General features: G+C 47.9%; 1 protein-coding gene across 1 annotated transcript; it reads left to right on the top strand.

The window, feature by feature from the left end:
- Positions 1-8,777: 8,777 nt before the first annotated feature.
- Positions 8,778-18,665, top strand: C8H16orf78 (chromosome 8 C16orf78 homolog). Its single transcript, XM_055146342.1, has 6 exons — positions 8,778-8,953; positions 9,349-9,462; positions 9,578-9,736; positions 9,919-10,075; positions 16,148-16,394; positions 18,443-18,665. Exons 1-6 carry the CDS (start codon positions 8,810-8,812, stop codon positions 18,588-18,590), a joined length of 969 nt encoding a protein of 322 aa, XP_055002317.1. The 5' UTR covers positions 8,778-8,809; the 3' UTR covers positions 18,591-18,665.
- The last annotated feature ends 366 nt before the right edge of the window (positions 18,666-19,031 follow it).

The following is a 19,031-nucleotide window of genomic DNA, read 5'->3' as shown; positions in this document are numbered from 1 at the left end:
AGCCACCTCAAGAGGGGAAAGTGCTAGTCCAGTCATACTAGAACATTATTTTATTAACAACACAGAAATAGGACATTTTTAGTGAAACACTGGTATCTAAAGTACGCAAATTTCTGAAAATTACAGGTTGAATGAGATGTATCTGTGGGTCAAATACCCCTTGCACTGAATTGGAAACTCTCCCGATCGACTCTTATTCAGTGCATGCTTGAAAGGCAGACTGTGGAGGAATGGCAGTGGGAACAGGGCATGCATACAGATAGTACAAGGCCATGCATACAGCAGGTACAAGGCCATGCATACAGCAAGTACAAGGCCATGCATTCAGCCAGTACAAGGCCATGCATTCAGCCGGTATGAGGCCATGCATACAGCAGGTAAAAGGCCATGCATACAGCTGATACAAGGCCATGCATACAGCAGATACAAAGCCATGCATACAGCAGATACAAGGCCATGCATTCAGTAGGTACAAGGTCGCATGGATGGAAGTAGAGCTGGTTGGCCTGATAACCATTCACCCCTGACACATGAATGGGTCCAGCTCCATGTTGCTGTGTTCGACATAGGTCCAGCTCCATGTTGCTGCGTTCGACATCTCCCTCGGAGCCATCCACCCAAGAGATGTGCCCTTAGTCTTCATTCCCCTAGGAGGGCCCTGCAGGGCCAACGTAGAGCTTTCCCCCAAAGAAGGGATTGCAGGCTCTGAATACGTAAGTCACACAACATCCAAGCAGCGCCCTGAGGCTCTCTGGGACACTGGCTCCAAAGTCCTGGGAAGCCGAGAGCAGAGCCAGCTTTGAATGCTGGGGCAGGTGGGCACTGTGGCTGCCTTCGGAAATTGGTGCTGGCCATGGGGAAGCAGCGGTCACTAATAGGATCATGAATCGTGATACTGCGGCTCCCAAAATGCTGGAAAGGATGACCATGTGGGCAAGTGGGTCTCTGCAGGTCTCTGCAGCACAAGTGGAATTCCCCACTCTTCCTCCATGGACACAGGAGATGCCAGTCGGACAGGCCACCCCACCCCCCTCCTGTAATAACTCTGCTCCAGCCCTGTTTCTCAGCGTTTGTGGGCTACCAGCCAGAAGCAGGTTCTGACCCAGCTGTACTGATTCCCGGCTGGTGAGCCTTGAGCAAATATACCCTGACCATCCCCGTCTTAGTTCCTTCTGCTGTCCTGTGGTGCCTCCGAGCCGTGGTGACGCGTCCCGGAGACAGAGGCTGCAAATGGACTCCCTGGGCCACACACAGAGAGAGGGAAGGTGTCTGTTGGCATTTCCTTTTCATCTGGTTCCATGAACCTCTGGATTTCTGACTTCCTTAAAGACTCAGAAAGCCTGGCCCCATGAGGCTGACCTCCCCACAGTGCCCAGCTGACTGAAGGCAGAGCCCAAATCTAGATTTGGGGGTCCAGGCTTCCCGGGCCCCATGCTCTGTGTAATGGTAGGCTCAGCCTCTGTGTCTGCTCACATTTCTTGGATATTCCTAGTCCAGTAGGGGTGTTCCAGAGCCATTTGTTGAGTGACTGAATGAGCATTCTAAAGTAGCAAAGGCTTTCAGCGCCTTCATGGGTTCCAAATTCCCCATGCCCTGTCCCCAGGCCTCCGCTCTCTAGACACACAGTTACTTCCTCCTGCCAGCTCCTGTTCAAGCCCAGCTGGTGCCATCCATCAGCTGGAGTGTACCCACCCTCTTGCCAGTCCCCTGTGTCCTTCAGGATCTAACTTGGACACTCCTGGGGGGGTCTTCTCTGATCCCCCAAGTCCACTTTATCATACCCTCCCTATGGTCCCACAATACTTTCCTATAATATCACTGTTGTAATATTACCATCATCCCTTATTACTTACTCGTGTCACATAAAAGATGGTGATTCCAGTAACAAAAATGCAAAGGAAGATAAGTTACACATTAGAAGTCCAAACTTTGAGCTCAGACACTGAATCCATTTCTCACTGAGCCCTCCTCTTTGAAGGGACTTCATTCTCAGGGGCCCCTCCCTCCCTCAAAACAACTAGCACACTCCCAGGCTCCACAGCCTGGAATTCCTGGAAGACAGATGGATAAATAACTATATAATCTCTCAATTCCATGTCAATGGGCTAACACGGCACTGATCCCTCTAGGAGGTGGGTAAAGGGGAATTATGTTTTGTGAGATTGGCAGAGGCTAATTTTGGCCTTTCCCTCAAGTTGTACTGGTATTTGACTCACCCAATCCATGGGGGAGCAGTGGAGAGAGACCCCATAGTGCCACCAGACTTTGTACGTGTCCCTCCAAGAAGGCCAGAAGCTCCATGAGAGCAGAGTTTACTGACTGAATCTCTGTGTCCTGTCCCAGTGTCCAGGACAAGGACCCATCCCTAAACTTACACTCTTCCTTGAATTCCTCCAACCCCAGGGGATGGCCTTCTAGGGCCTGAGTGACTTGGCCTCAGGATTTTCCAGAATAATAACAATGGCCATCAAGAGAAAGACTCTGTATCATGCTACATGAAATGAGTCAGAAAGAGAGAGACAGACATAGAATGACTGCACTCATTTGTGGACTATAAAGCAACATAATATTTATATTCCACAAAAGTAACACCTAAGGATAGTAGAGATAAGGGTCAGGAGGATCACTCCAGGGCTTGGAAGCCAAACTCACATGCTGGGGGAAAAGGCAGCTGGGATGGAGAAGGAACCACTAGGTAAATGATGGTTGGAGGGATCACTTGGCATGGTAGATGCGTGCTGAAAGTAGACCATGGACCAAACATGATGGCCGCTTAGTACCTGTTTTGCAAACCATAACACCCAAAAGTAGAAAGATAGTAAGAGGGATTGTGCCTGCCATGAAGACAGAGGGTGGGAAGGGTTGGGGGGTAGAGGGATACTGGGAACGTTGGTGGTGAAGAATGGGCTCTGGTGGAGGGATGAGTATTCGAACATTGTTTGATTGAAACACAATTCATGAAAGTTTGTAAGTCTATAACTGTATCTCTAAGTGATTCATTAAAATTAAAAAAAAGAAAAGAAAAAGGAAGGAAGAAGAAAGAAAGAAAGAAAGGAAAGAAAGAAAGAAAGAAAGAAAGAGAAAGAAAGAAAGAAAGAAAGAAAGAAAGAAAGAAGAGAAAGAAAGAAAAGAAAGAAGAGAAAGAGAGAAAGAAAGAGAGAAAGAAAGAAGAAAGAAAGAAAGAAAGAAAGAAAGAAAGAAAGAAAGAAAGAAAGAAGAAAGAAAGAAGAAAGAAAGAAGAAAGAAGAAAGAAGAAAGAAAGAAAGAAGAAAGAAAGAAAGAAAGAAAGAAGAAAAGAGAAAGAAAGAAAGAAAGAAAGAAAGAAAGAAAGAAGAAGGAAAGAAAGAAAGAGAAGAAAGAAAAAAGAAAGAAAGAAAGAAAGAAAGAAAGAAAGGAAAAGATAAGAAAGAAAGAAAGAAAGAAAGAGAAAGAGAGAAAGAAAGAAAGAAAGAAGAAAGAAAGAAAGAAAGAAAGAAAGAAAGAAAGAAAGGCGAAAGAAAGAAAGAAGAAGAAAGAAAGAAAGAAAGAAAGAAAGAAAGAAAGAAAGAAAGAAAGAAAGAAAGAAAGAAAGAAAGAAAGAAAGAAAGAAAGAAAGAAAGAAAGAAAGAAAGGCGAAAGAAAGAAAGAAAGAAAGAAAGAAAGAAAGAAAGAAAGAAAGAAAGAAAGAAAGAAAGAAAGAAAGGAAGGAAGGAAGGAAGGAAGGAAGGAAGGAAGGAAGGAAGGAAGGAAAGAAAGAAAGAAAGAAAGAAAGAAAGAAAGAAAGAAAGAAAGAAAGAAAGAAAGAAAGAAGAAAGAAAGAAAGAAAGAAGAAAGAAAGACTCTATTCACAAAGTAGAACAGTTTTACCAGCGCAGCTCCCACCCAGATCCTAATCACGCATCAAGAAGCATGTGGCCCCTGGGCCCTGCCACGGGTTTGGGAAGGAGCGAGTTTGGAAGGAGCGAGCTGCACTGGAGACATTCAGAGCCATGTGTATCCCCCTCTCACTTATTCAGCATCTGGTCCCTGTTGTCTGTTCATCACAGCCTCCTGCACCGTAGTCCCTGCAGAATCAGGCAGGCTGCCCCTACTGACCCCCAGCGAGTGCTGGTTTATTACAGCCATTTCATTGGTTTCCCGTGGGGCTGTCCTTGAGGACCATTTGGAAATTGGAAGGGGATCACCTTCTATATCTGTGATGGAGCATTAACATATTGAAAGACTGTTTTATTTCTCCTTTATAGTAATCTGGAGGATTATGGTAGCTTTAAAAAATATTTGTCTGCAAATATTTAAGTTTTTATATGAATTTTATTTTCAAATAGCAAAGGGGGGATTACAAAATGCATCTTAACATGCATCGGGGAGCCAGGGAGATGGCTCAAAGGGCTGGAACATCTGCTTTGTGTGCGTCCGAGGGAGTTTGATCCCCAGCACTGCATGGTCTTCCAAGTACCACCAAGAGTCACCCACAAGCCCAAAGTAGCCCCTGAGTACTATAGGGTGTACCTAGTTCCCCTACCCCAAAAAGAGTGTATTGTCAGGGGATTCTGTCAATAGCTAAGTGAGGAGATTGTAAATCTTCTACCCCAAAGGCAAGTATAAAACGAGACCAAATAGATCAGAATTCCCATGTAGCATTCTCGACCTCCACAAAGGTATCCAACAAGTAGAGCAATGTTCCAGAAAGTTGGAACTGCCCCAGCAGGCATGTCAATGGCATTCACACCCTGACTCCCACCCCCAGCTCCTAGCCCTATCAGCCTGGGGCTCCCCAGGGTGGCTCACTGTCTGGGCTTTGTTTCTTAGAGATGCAGCTGGCTGAGTCATGATAATGAGCAGGACCCATGTTGGTCGCTTTGCTGGCTTCAGTGGGAAAATTTCCGAGCAGAAAAGTAGCCTGTGGCTTGCAGCTGAAGTGGGGGTGGAAATATTCCTGACCAGAACCTGACTCGAAAGAGCCCAAGAGGATCCCACCTTCCTGGAGCAATTCCAAGTCGTGTCCCTGGATAGAGGAGAGGAGGGGGCCAAGCAAAAAGTGAGTGTAAACGTGGCTGAACTGGAATGTGAGCCTGTGAGGAGAAGCTCTAAAGTGGCTCCCTCTGAACCCGCTGGGTGCCAAAATGGGTTAGTAGGCCTCCCGGATCATAGTCTTTAAGGAGCAGAGGGGCTGTTTCACGCACAGCTGCTCCGGATCTCATCTGGGTGGAGAGCGTGCCGGTAACACCCCCATCCCATGATCTCCTGCGCGCCACGTCACTGCAAACTCATACCTCTGGGTTGTGAGTTCTAGGAGATGGTGGTCGCCACGTGGGTGCCGCTGCCGCCGCCACTGCCATCTCCCCGAAGAAAGAAAGGGTTGAGAGAGAAAATCCTTTCCCCTCCCCGGGCGGCATGGGGTTGTAGCTCAGTTCACAGTCTAGATGCATTTCTATAAGAAGCCGCTGGGTGCCAAAATGGGTTAGTAGGCCTCCTGGATCATAGTCTTTAAAGAGCTGAGAACAGTGGCTTTAGATCCTAGAGGAATAACATCAAGAACGCCAGTGGGGTTTTTTTTTTCCAGATTCTGGCTATTGTAAAACAGTGCTGCGACGATAGCCAGAATCTGGAAAAAACCCAAGTGCCTGAGAACAGATGACTGGTTAAAGAAACTTTGGTACATCTATACAATGGAATACTATGCAGCTGTTAGAAAGGATGAAGTCATGAACTTTGCATATAGGTGGATCAACACGGAAAATATCATGCTAAGTGAAATGAGCCAAAAAGAGAGGGACAGACATAGAAAGATTGCACTCATCTGTGGAATATAGAACAACAGAGTAGGAGACTAGCACCCAAGAATAGTAGCATATAATACCAGGAAGTTGGCTCCATTGCTTGGAAGCTGGCCTCACACGCTGGGGGAAAGTCATCCCAGATAGAGAAGGGAACACCAAGTAAAATGTGATTGGAGATCCTGCGCGGGAAAGGAGATGCATGCTAAAAGTAGACTAGAGACTGAACAGGATGACCACTCAATACCCCTATTTCAAACCACAACACCCAAAAAGAAAGAGAGATATCAAATTGGAATGCCCTGCCACAGAGGCGGGGTGGGGTGGGGTGGGGGGATAAGACTGGGGGGGTTCATGGGTGGTGGAGAATGGACACTGGTGGAGGGATGGGCTCTTAAACATTGCATGAGGGAAAAACAAGCACGAAAATGTGTGACTCTGTAACTGTACCCTCACTGACTCACTAATTAAAAAATAAATAAATTTTTAAAAATTAAAAAAAAAGAACACCAGCAGGTGTACAAATGGGAGTCTCAGAAGCAGAAACATACAGATGCAGGGAAATTTGGGGAAATGATCAGGGAGAAAGTTCGAAGGACTGGAGCATGTGCCTCGCATTGGTCAAAGCCCTGAGTTCAGTCCCAAGCACTGCATGCTCCCCACCTCCAGTCCCACCGTAGTGGCCCTGGCAGCCCCCTCGAAACTCAGGTCCCAAGCACTGAGCCATTAGACCTGCACCCACGGGGCCAAGGATCACAAGAAGCAGCTCCCAGACCCCCAAAGTTCTGCTAGGGAGGTCCAAAGCGTAATGAAAACAGCCAAGATCTTTCAGAATCTGACGAAAAACAAGTAGATATCCAGAAGGTTCAACAAACCTTCAGAAGGATGAATATAAAGAGACCCACACATAGACACATCATGGTAAACTGTTGAAAAACAAAACCCAGGAAAATCAGCAAGAGAAAAATGACTCATGTGCAAGAGAGCAGCAGTGGGTTATGGGAACAGCTTGCTCCCCATTAAAAAAAATAATGAATGCCAACAGCAGCGAAATGACACCAAATGTGCTAGAAAACTGTTAACCAAGAATTCTGCTATCTAGCATTCTTTCTTCAAAAATGAAGGTAAAATAAATACACTCCACATGCACAAAGCCTAAAAGAATTAATTGCTAAAATCCTACATATGTACTGCAAAATTAATGAAGCCAGCTATAGGATTACATGTGAATGAGTCTATTCTCTACGATTTATGTTAATTCTCAAACAACATGCCTTGAACATCTGACAACTACTTGCTCAACATAAAACAAATCTATAAAATTAAATTAGAATAGTGTTTACCCCTGTATGGTATTAGTAGGTAGTGGGAAAACTGGGGTCCCAGGATGTCATTTATGTTTCCACCACATCATTTCCTTCTAAGAAAGTTTGCAGAAATAAGTAAACCTACTTATTATACACTGCTTCTCATCTAGGAAGTCTGCTTCTTTGCGTTCTTTCCTTTTCCTTCCCAGTCTAAGCACACCTGTGGTATCCCAGGTTCTCTCTGTCCCGGCTCTCTTCTTATCACCTGCAAAGTTTCTCACCTCTGGGGTTCCATAGTCACCCAGACCTTCTGTTTCCTTCAGCCTGGCCTTCTTTCCACAGGACCTTTGCACATGGTTGGCCTAGAAGGGTCTAGAATCTCATCAAAGTCAACTTACCCTTTTGATCCATGTTCAGGTGTCTCCGACCCACTGCCCTAGTCAAGTCTTTTGTTTTGTGCAGGTCATAGAATTACATCGCTTCCCTTCAGAGTTTTCCTGCTCATGTGTCATTACAGAGTCACAGTAAGTATTTATGGCTGTCTTCTCTTTCTCACTAATCTCTATGTTTTAGGACCCCTGACTATGATTCATGTTACATTAGACCCCAAGCAACAAGCCTTGGATGTCTAGCAACTACCCACTCAATTACCTAAAAGTAATAGAGCCTATAGAAAGCTTTTCTTCTTTTCTTCTTCTTCTTCTTCTTCTTCTTCTTCTTCTTCTTCTTCTTCTTCTTCTTCTTCTTCTTCTTCTTCTTCTTCTTCTTCTTCTTCTTCTTCTTCTTTTCTTATTCTTCTTTCTTCTTCTTCTTTCTTCTTTCTTCTTCTTCTTTCTTCTTCTTCTTTCTCTTCTTTCTTCTTTTTCTTCTTTTCTTCTTCTTTCTTCTTTTTCTTCTTCTTCTTTCTTCTTCCTTCTTCTTCTCCTTCTTCTTCTTCTTCTTCTTCTTCTTCTTCTTCTTCTTCTTCTTCTTCTTCTTCTTCTTCTTCTTCTTCTTCTTCTTCTTCTTCTTCTTCTTCTTCTTCTTCTTCTTCTTCTTCTTCTTCTTCTTCTTCTTCTTCTTCTTCTTCTTCTTCTTCTTCTTCTTCTTCTTCTTCTTCTTCTTCTTCTTCTTCTTCTTCTTTCTTCTTCTTTTTTAGGTAGGGGCACAGCCAGCAGTGCTCAGAGCTTCCTCCTTGCTCTGAGCTCAGAAATCACTCCTGGTGGGGCTCAGGTGAGCATATGGGGTGTAGGGGGATCAACCTTCAGCCCCATGCAAGACCTGCACCCTGGTTGCGGTACTACCTTTCCAAGCCATCATGCTTTGTTCTAATTGCATTCTGGAAATTCTGGGAACCCAAGCAAGGAATTCAGATTTTCTTTTTTTATAGGTGACAGGAGCCACTAAGGACTTTTCTAAAGAGGAGATGTGTGAGATGATGGTTGCTGAGTTGAGAAGTGGAAGTGGTCTGTGGAAGTGGTCAGGGGCAAAGCCAGAAGAAAAGTTGTGGCGGAGTTCGGTATGAGACAACCCCAGGGTGGCTGGGACATGACTCCCAGAGAAGCTGCAAAGCCTCACGGCACTGGGACCCCCACAGCCCTCCTAGCCATGACCTCACAATCACCTTCCAACCCCGGGCTCCCAGCTCAGCCACATTCTGCTCCCATCTCCAAGCCACACCCTGACACCCAGGTCAGGAAACCAAGACCAGGGGGTCGCCACAGTGAGCCTGCGAGTTCCCATCCAGTGCATCCCCCAGACGCCAGCATGATGGAGGAGCTGGAGGACCTGACGGACAAGATGCCCACGGAGAGGAAATCTGTGTGGAGGACGCCCGAGGAGCGGCGCATGTCCGACCTGACGCGGGTGCTGGAGTGGCTGGAGCGGAGGCAGGGGAAGAAGAGGCTGCAGGTGGGCACGGTGGGGGCGCTGCCAGGAGGACTGGGGGGAGATGAGCCAGAACAGCTGCAACAGGGAAGAGAACAGCTCCCTGCTGGGCCCGGGCTGTGTGCCCAGGGCTCAGGGGTGCGGCGGGGCAGGGGTTGGGGCAGCCTCCCAGGGCTGCAGGTCGGAGGTCATGGAAAAGCCAATTTGCGCGGTGCGATGCACCCCACGGGCGGTTCTGGAGTGGAGGGATAGTGATAATGTGGGGGAGGGGGCAAGAGCACTAGAATGGGGGGGTTACCAGCGGGGTGGGTGGGTGAGGGTTGCACACCCACTCATCCAGGGGTTTGCCCTCTGGTGCGAGGCTGCTCTGTGCCCACAGTGCCTGGGTGAGCACTGTGCCGGCTACCCTGTTCTTCCAGAAGAGCGAAGCCAAGGGGAAGATCCCCACCCAAGGAAGTGAGAAGGTGGTCCCCAAACTGAAAGTCCCTGCAAAACCACAGGCAACAGGCCACCGGGTGATGTTCTCCCTGCAGGTAAGGCATGCCCCCACACCCTCTCGCCCTATGGCAGGGGGGGCACCCACTGGGCACCCACATTGCGCCTCGGCCTATCAGCAGCATTACAATCATTATTCTGCTCATTGTTCAGAGTACGAAGCACATTCCGGTGCCCGGGGAGTCAACTGCCCACTCTCCATCCAGTATCCGCACTACCCACTGGTCTGGGAAGGCCAGCTCTAAAGGGAAGGCCTTCCTTGATGCCACATCCTCCCACCCCAAGGCAGTCCACTCAACTACACCTGGAAAAGTGAGTTTCCCAAAACATGCTCTTCCCACCCCGTGAAGGCGCCTTGGAGACCCGGGGATGCAAAAACAAAGAGTTCATGAGTGGGTTCCGCCTGCCACCTGCCCGGCCCACCCGCCTTCCAGGGGGCTGTTGAAGACACTGGTTTGGGAGCACAGGAAGCTGATTCAAACCTTGTTCCCCAGCAATCACTACTTTCCCGGAGCAAGCCCCCAGGCAAAGGCCCAAAGAAGGAAGAGGAGTATCTTGGCCTTCCCTTCAAGTCCTACATCCCGGAAGGGAAGAAGAGACGCGCGAGCTCAAATGTCGGCAGCAACGTCAAGGAACCTCCCCGGAAATCAGGTGAGGGGCCCTCGACTCTGGGACACCTGGCTGTCTTCCAGGAGGCTGATCCTCAGAGGGAGCAGGAACCCCTACTGGTCTCTGGGCAGCAGTGTCCATGACCCCCAGCCCCGGGACACAGGCAGAGCCCCACACAGCCCTCTGGGGACTGCACCAGCAGTGGACAGTGACTGGAAGGAAGTGTATGATGGTAAGTCTCTGCCCTCAGGGTGGTTTCTCCAGGAAGTCAACTGGGGGCGGGGGGGGGGGGATGGGGGCGTTCCCCAGAGGAACAGGTTCCCAGTGCCATTTTTTTTCTTTTTGGGTCACACCTGGTGATGCACAGGGGTTACCCCTGGCTTTGAACTCAGGAATTACTCCTGGCGGTGCTCAGGGGGCCATATGGGATGCTGGGAATCGAACTTGGGTCAGCTGCATGCAAGGCAAATGCCCTACCCGCTGTGCTATCGCTCCAGCCCCTCCCAGTGCCATTTGAGTGGCACCCGAATGATCTACTTTGTCAGAGACCATGGCACTACTCCTGTGGTTCAGTGGCCCAGTGATGCCCAAAGAAGGTCCACACGCCCAGCTAAGTCCTCACGCCCAGCTCCCGGGAGCATCCATCTTCCTGGCCCACCTTCTCCCCCATAGGGAACTCAGAGTCGCACCTCTGGGTCCTGTTTTTATGTCTGTGAAAGGGGCAGCATGAGCTGGCACGGGGTCATCATCTCGAGCAAGACAAGGCAGAAAGCACTAAACCCGCTACAGAGTTGGTGTTCACTGCAGGAACCCGATGAGTCTGAGGATGAAACTGATCCAGTTTTCTCAGGAGAAGGACTGGGATGTTGGCGCTCGGCCGCAGAGCGCATTCTCAGGAGCAGAGACACATTCACTACGCCTAGCTTCTTGGGATGGAGGTGTACAGTCAGAGGAGTTTAGAAGGGATACTGGTGAGCTCGAGGTTGGTCAAGAGCCTCCGACGCTTTGTGGGCTGCCCCTGGCGCTTCCTTGGTGTACTTCCTTGTTGTACAAAAGCTTCCTACTAAGCCCCCCAAAAGGTCTTTTATCCCTTTTTGTTTAGTTCACCAAGGACTCTTGCCAGAGTACCATCACTTGCCATCAGACTTAAATGCAATTTCTTCTCAATGCGTTGCAGGACTGAATCCTAAAACATTAGAGTCGGGTGGGGTGGGGTGGGGGGAAAGAATGAAGTAAGAAAAGACAACCGCTCTACAAGGTGCCCGTGTTAATTTCACAGTTTTGGCAACTGCACCCTTCTTGTGGGAGTTGACAACATTAAAGGGAGCTGAGGAACTCTCTTCACAGCTCTTGTGCATCTGAAACTGCACCAAAATCAAGGGTTTATTAAAAAAAAAAACCTAACTTGACTGATGCCCCCCAGGAAGCCCCCGTGCTCCTGAGTTTTTCCTGTGGTCCCACTGATTCTAAAGTGTTGCTCCTGCTGGACCCTTGAACATCCTCAAATCTCGTCCTACAGGCTCTTCCCTTCTCCCCGCCAACCCAGGTCCAGATTTGTCCCTGCGTGTGTGTCCCCCACACCTCTTTCATGATGCCTTCTGGGTAAGCAGATTCCCACAAACTCCCTGAGAACACTGTCTCAATCTTGTCCTTCCTCTTCACCCTCCTTCCTGGTCCCGCTGAGACCTCACTGCACAAATGCTTGTCCTTTTCTCTGAATAACCTCTAGGCTGGCTAAGGGCTGGCCAAAAGCAACAAGGGAAAACATTTTCAGCTGCAGGTATGGCCTTGTTGACCTCATTTATGTGAACAAAGGGCGCAGACTATTCCTGCGGTGTGGGCATCTTTCTCCTGCTTGACCTGATTCTCCATAACTTTTCTCTGGCCCACACATGTTTTCTCCGTAAAGTTGTTCACCTCAGATGTTTCTGCCTCACTTCACTAACTTTCCTGTTTCTCCCACACCTACTTTTCTCCCTCTGAATTCCCACTGAATTGTCCCTCTCATCCCTTTATAGCTTTTTCTGAATGACTTTATCTGAACTCATAGTTTTAGCTACCCACTGCGGGTGGTTTTCAGTGTAAATCTCCAGAGAGCCCTCTGTCCTGAGCGCCACCCCTTTTCCCCACTGCCGATGTGAACACGAATGTCCAACAGCTCTGAAAATCCACACATCCCATCTTTGGATGTTCCAGCTCCAGGACTAACGCTCAGTGGTCCAAGTTAAAAGTCACCTCCCTATCAAAATTCAGGACCTGGTACACGGTACTAAAGATTCACCTCATTTATGTCCCCTTTCACCATTCGAACCTCTAGCCACTTTCATGGAGAGAACAGATGGTTGGGTCTTACCTTTTAGAAAACCAATCTGAACATTTCAGCCTTCCTATTTTAGTGTTGAGATCATTTACACTGAATGGGATCATTGATTTTATTGGATGGATTAAATCTACTATCTTGTCATTTGTTTCTAATGTGTTCCATCTGTCCTTTGGTCCCCCCCTTCTATCTTTCTATTTTTCTGCCTTCTTTAGGAATGGGTGCATTTGTGATTTCATTTCCTCATTTTTGTTGGTTGGCTCATGAGCCATAAATATTTTTTGTATTGTTTTAGTTGATTGCTTAGATATCCCTATTCATCTTTGACTTATCAGAATCAATCATCTCCTTCACATAGTTGAAATCCCTTTATGTCAAACATATGGAACTTACAGAAACATATTTCTCCTCTCCTAACCTTCATGGTATTATTGCTGCACATTATATTTCTCCACATGTCATAAACCCTGTAATACATTGCTACTGTTTGAGGGGGGAGTGGTGTAGCCCACACATGGAAGTGGTTGGAAACTACTCTTGTCTCTGTGCTCAAGGGTCACTCAAGTAGCTCAGGGAACCAGGTGATGCCAGGGATGGAATCCAGGTGTCCTGCCACCTTGACAGACACATTTCAAAGTTCTGTGGTTCTAGTTTAGATCTCATGTTTTCAGTGTTGTCGAGTCTGTGCTTTGGATCTATAGAATGACAGAAATTTTCTTTGAGAGATAGTTTTTGTTCATTGTCACATTTAACATTTTTGAGACTCTCCATTTAGTTAAATAAGTCCAGGTTTACATCAAGAGCCATTTTCTTCTACCTGAAGGTCTTTATTTAACATTTGTTGGGAGGATTACTGGTGATTAATTGTTTCAGCTTTTTTCAGTTCTGAAATATCTTTACCCTTATTTCTGAAAAATAATTTTTCTGAGTATAAAATTCTAGATTGGCAGGTTTTTATAACTTGCTATGTTCCACTGTCTTTAACCTTCTTTGTTTCTAGTGAGAAGTTGACTATCAACTTTGCTTGTGTTATTCAGTCTTGTATTTTTTTCTCCTTTGACTTCTTCAAAGATTTTCTTTTTAAACAATTTTATTAGGATATTTTTATTTATCTTACTTCATGTTTCTTGTGGTTGTGTTCTGTTGAGATCATTGTTTATAGTTTTTACTGTCACTTTGTAAAATAGGGGCATAGTGTATTTTAAAATATATTTTTGGCTTTACTTCATCTCTTTCAGGCATATGATCATATATACTTTAACTCTCACAACTCACTGTTTTCCCCTTTTATTTCATCTATTTCTATCACTATATCTTCAGGTTCACTGGTCTTTTATTCTGTAATACCTAATCTGGTACTAATGCCATACACTTTTCACTTCAGACATTGTAGCTTTCATCTCTAAAAATTCACTTTGGGTCCATTTTTATCTTCTATGTACTTTCTTAACATGCTTGTGGTTCTTGAACAAGCTACATTTACAATAGCTGCTTTGCTGATCTTACCAACACATTTCTATTGGTTTATTTACTCTCCTACATTATATTGCTACATTAGTGCCCAGCTGAGAGAATCCTTTGCAGGTCTGTACAGAACTTCAGCTTTGCAGCTTTGTTCTGCTACTCTCCCCCATGAGTTCTAGCTGCCCTGATCCACTTGGACTGTCTACATTCTTTCCCAGCTCGAAGAAACATCTGCACTTTGCATGAGTTTCCCTCTGAGCTTCAACTAGTTGCATCTTACGTCAGGTATTTAGTGGCACCAAGAACATAGCCCTTTGTTTTGCCTCTAAAATGATCAGTGCAGAGTGTTGTCTGTTGTCCAATATCTGAAAACCTCTATTTTATGCCATAAGCCCTGATTTTTACCTGTTGGTTGTGTGAGGACACACCTGGCACCCATTATCCCATCTCGGCTGAGAGAAGCCTTATATATTGATCTTCTAAGTAGACCTGATTGAATGCAACAGCAAGTCACTGATACTTTATACAAAGAAGCTACTAAGTCCAATAACCAGCACTTCATGGTCCCCCAGGCATCACCAGGAGCAATCCCTGAGCTGCAAATTAGGAACAAGCTCTAAGCCATCATATCTTAATATCAGGGCTGAGCAAAAAATCAGGTCACTCTCAGAATAACATAATGCAAAAAAAGCAAAAAAAAAATAAGCATATAAGCCCAATATATGAAAATGTATCAAAAACGTCAATGTCATAGATAAATAATAGGCCATGACCAATCTGGAATTTATTACAAGTTCATTACTGCAGGTTATGAATCAGTAGGTTATATTTACCAAGATCTAGAAGAACCTAATTTGATCGATGCATTAAAGGAAAAACTATATTGTTATATCAGTTCATAGACAAGCACTTATTGTTAATAAAAACTATACAACTGCTAAAACTGCTGATATGAAAAACATGCCAACGATGAAATACCACAATCATCTTAATTAAAGTCAGGGACAAGTAAAGCAGGACTATTATCACTATTGACATTGTTTTGAAGTGTCTATCAAATGCAATATGTCAAGAAGAGTTCATTTTTTTATAAATATTATGAAGGAGTTATTTTTATATTCCCAAGACAATTTCCATGTCTGCAAAGAAATTCCTCTCAGAAATGCATAGAAACTGGCATGTGCTAGAAAAAAATTTGAACAATACCTTTATCTTTGTTTTTGTAACAGCAGTTAGAAACAAAAAAGAAGGAAATATATATTTCTCATAAACACCTTAAAATGCTTAGGAAAAAAAAAAAAAGAAGGTTCCCAATGTCTGGTCCTAAGCATCTTTTAAGTACAAATCCATGTTTGGGTTTCATCTTGTATGGTGTGCTTTTATGCCTGCTGGCCTTCAGCAATATTTTCCTCCCTTCTTCACCTGATAAACCCATTTGTCCTTTAAAACACAGTTCAGGGACTGGAGTGATAGCACAGCGGGGAGGGCGTTTGCCTTGCATACGGCTGACCTGGGTTCAAATCCCAGCATCCCATATGGTCCCCCGAGCACCGCCAGGGGTAATTCCTGAGTACAGAGCCAGGAGTAACCCCTGAGCATTGCTGGGTGTGACCCAAAAATATAAAAAAAGAAAAAAGAAAAGAAAAGAAAAACAGTTCAGGGGCTGGAGCGATAGTGCAATGGGTAGAGCATTTTCCTTTCACGTGGCTAACCCAGATTCAATCCCCAGCATCCCATACGGTCCCCCAAGCACCTCCAGGAGTAATTCCTGAGTGCAGAGCCAGGAGTAACCCCTGAGCATTGCTGGGTGTGACCCAAAAAGAAAAAAAATAAGTAAATAAAACCCAGTTCAAGGACCCTAAGTGGGTAGGGCAGTTGCCTTGCATGCTGCCCACCTGGGTTCAGCCCTTCACATCCCAAATGCACTCCCCTCCACCACCAGCACCCCTAGGAGTTAATTCCTGAGTGCAGAGCCAATAGTAAGGCCTGCACCTCGCTGAGCGAGTGACCCCAAAACCAAAATAAATACAAACAAAACCCTGCTCAGGAGTGGATCTCTGCGCCCCTCTACACCCAGGTCAAGTTCCCCGTAGGAAGAGAGAAGACAAGACTAGCAGGGAGGGGATGAGGGAGAGAGAGCCCAGGAGAGACTCGGGAAGGCAGAGAGAAAGGAGGGAGGTAAAGATGAGTGCAGGTCGAGCCTGCCGCCCCCCCACCCCGCCCCAGGAACGCAGCGCTGCGGGCGCACAGGCTTGGGTTGGTCGTTCCGCCTCCCGGCTCATCCCGCCCGCCCGCCTCTGAGTCCTCTGGGGGCCTCTGCTCCATTTCAGACCTGGACATCAAGGACGTGATCGCGCTGGAGAACAACCAGCGGCCCTTCCGCCAGCAGAGCATAGTGGAGCCCATGCTGCAGGACATTTTCTTTTCCCAGCGGAGATCCACCCTCATCAGGGAGTGGGCGGGCAAGACCTCAGAGGCGCTGTACGAACGCAGACTGAAGACCCTCATCGAGAAGACCCCGGAGCCCAAGGCAGAAGTGTCGAGAATGCTGAGGCCGGAGGAGGTGCTGAGCTGCCGGTGAGCAGCCGCGCCAAGGGGCCCGCGGGGTCGGGCTTGTGTCCTGGGAGATCCCGGGTGGGTGGCCACGGGGCCTTGGCACCCCAGAGAGCAGCTCTGGAGCCCAGGTGATTGTCCTTGCAAGCAGGACCCTCTGTGGGTGGCACAGGACACATGGGGGCCACCATTAGACACTCACAGCAGGCCTGCCGACATGTCCATTATTTCACAAAAGACACCACAATTGTTGGGCCTGGGAAAGAATACAGGGGTGACACACTTGTCTGGGCCATCCCCAGCACCACAGTTGTGTTAGTTGTGTTCCCCAGGTACCACCAGGAGTGGTCCCTGAGCACCACCAGATGTGACCCCTACTCGTCCCCAGATACTCAAAAAAAAAAAAAAAAAAAAAAAAACCATGAGGACTGGAGAAAGGAAAGCGTCATTTGTGGCCTTGTTTGGAATTCCCCCATAGCCCCCATGCTCTGGTGTGGAGCCGCTGGTGGCTGGTGGCGGGTGAGTGAAGTGCAGCTCTCACCCCAGGGCCCCCTCCTCGCCTGTGTTCATGAGAAAGTTTCAGATGTTTCAGATGGCTTCAAGGCCCGCCCTGTGACCCCTCCCCAGGGCGTCCTCTCCTCCTAGCCAACTGGCTGGCTGGACGGTGGCCTTCTTCCTTCCCACGACTGAACGATTCTGCTTTCAGATCCCGGGGTCTTCTAACGGACTCTGGCCTACAGGTCACCAACCTGGGCACCAGGGAGGGAGAAGAGCTTCAGACAGCAAGGAAGGAGACCCCTAAGAAACCATGAGAAAAATATCCAAGGAAAGGGTGATGGGGTCCAGATGGGGGGGGGTCTTAGTAAGTGCCCCAGAGAGACAGGGGGCAGCCTTCAGCTTGGGAGGAGGACAGGTGGGGACAGGCTTTGCAGGCGGGGATCTGGTAAACAGTCAGTTGTCCAGGTACAGACCCTTGACTGTTCAGAGTTCGTCACAACTGGAGCCTTGGCTATGCTCTATGCCAATGGCCTATTTTTCTTATTGCTTGAATATTATTAAAAGAAAAAAAAAAACATGTCTATTCCCACACCCCTGCTTAGCCTCATTTCCATCGCCCGGTCTCTCCCAGCCCCTGGCACAGCAGGGAGACGGCAGGCCCTGAGCTAGTTGCTTCCCGGGCTTTCTCCCCTGTCACAGCCAGGGGACTCTTTCTGCCCAATGGCAGCTTAGTGCTAAGGGGACTGCCCTCGAAACAGACAAGCATTATCCGCTTAGCCTTCTCCTCTGGGGATGGAACTGTCGCTCCCCCAACCATTGATGAGCCCCAAATGAAGCCTTTTCTTTCAAAACAAGCAAACAAACCAACAACAACAACAACAACAACAAACTCATCCTTTCCATCAACGTCTCAGGATTTCATTGAGAGTGGGAGTGGAATTAGAGTCAAAGATAATAAACCTGGGGCTGGAGCGATAGCACAGCGGGTAGGGTGTTTGCCTTGCATGCGGCCGACCCAGGTTCAATTCCCAGCATCCCATATGGTCCCCTGAGCACCGCCGGGGTGATTCCTGAGTGCAGAGCCAGGAGCAACCCCTGTGCATCACCGGGTGTGACCCAAAAAGAAAAAAAAAAAAGATAACCTGTTATTTGTGGCCAAGGGGTAGCTGGAGGGGTGGAAGGAGTGTGTGTGTGTGTGTGTGTGTGTGTGTGTGTGTGTGTGTCTGTGTGTGTGTGTTGGTGGGGGAGAGGTGGTGTTGTTTGTCGGTTTGTTTGGCGGGGGTACCTAGCAGTGCCCAGGACCTACTCCTGGTCAAGCTCAGGACCCCCCATGTGATGCCGGGGATCGAACCCAGATTAGTTGCCTACAAGGTACTGTCCTTTCAGCCACCAAGGGAGTGTCTTTGTAGCCAAATTAATGTCCAGAGAAGGTGACACCTGAGGACGCCCACTCCTCACGGCTGCTCTGTCAGCTCCCGCAGCCCGCCCCAACGGCCGGTTCCCCCCAGAGGAGGCTGGGAGCTCCAAGAACACCCCCAGCTGAGCCCGGGCCTTGCCCCCACCCCGCCCCCCAGGTACCTGCGACTGTCCAAGGACAACGTGCGCACCCTGCTGAAGCTCTGCAAGGAGGCGGGCATGAACGTGGACATCCACCCCCACATGGTGGAGGGGGAGATTGACGGGCGCAAGGTGTTCGGCCACAACCAAAGCGTCACACTCTGAGACCCCTGGCCCTCCTCGCTCGCCGGGCCCCCTGGCAGATGGTGGCGGTCTGGAAAGAACCCTCACTGGCATGGACCCGGGCACTGATGTCATGTTTGTCCTTGTCAGGGCGGTGGGGGAGAGAGAGACTGTGGGGGGTCTCACACACACACACACACACACACACACACACACACACACACAAAGAATGAGTCTTTAGGAAAAGCTGAGCAGGGAGGAAGTCTTAGAAGAAGCAGACAGGTGGAGGCCCGCAACCCTCCCATCAGCACACAGAAGCAGGGCTTCCTTGCTGGGGAGAGAGACACCACAGAGAAGGGCACCCGGAGACAGCAGCAGGGCTGGGGTCAAAGGCGCCACCTCCCCTAGTGTCTCCACCTTCTGTCTGCCAGAGACGCCCCAAATCCCATGGGGCTGCAAGTCTAGAGTTGCACACCGACCCCC

Source organism: Sorex araneus, chromosome 8, assembly GCF_027595985.1.
Source record: "Sorex araneus isolate mSorAra2 chromosome 8, mSorAra2.pri, whole genome shotgun sequence".
NCBI classification, from domain to species: domain Eukaryota; kingdom Metazoa; phylum Chordata; class Mammalia; order Eulipotyphla; family Soricidae; genus Sorex; species Sorex araneus.
Note: the sequence above shows the minus strand (reverse complement) of the source record. Positions and strands in the feature narration are given on the sequence as shown.

What these genes read in the sequence shown, in the direction of transcription:
- C8H16orf78 (XM_055146342.1), top strand. Translation starts at nt 8,810, where the DNA reads ATGATGGAGGAGCTGGAGGACCTGACGGACAAGATGCCCACGGAGAGG. An exon ending in AGGGGAAGAAGAGGCTGCAG is followed by an intron (nt 8,954 to 9,348) that starts GTGGGCACGGTG and finishes CTGTTCTTCCAG; the next exon opens with AAGAGCGAAGCCAAGGGGAA. An exon ending in ACTCAACTACACCTGGAAAA is followed by an intron (nt 9,737 to 9,918) that starts GTGAGTTTCCCA and finishes CTTGTTCCCCAG; the next exon opens with CAATCACTACTTTCCCGGAG.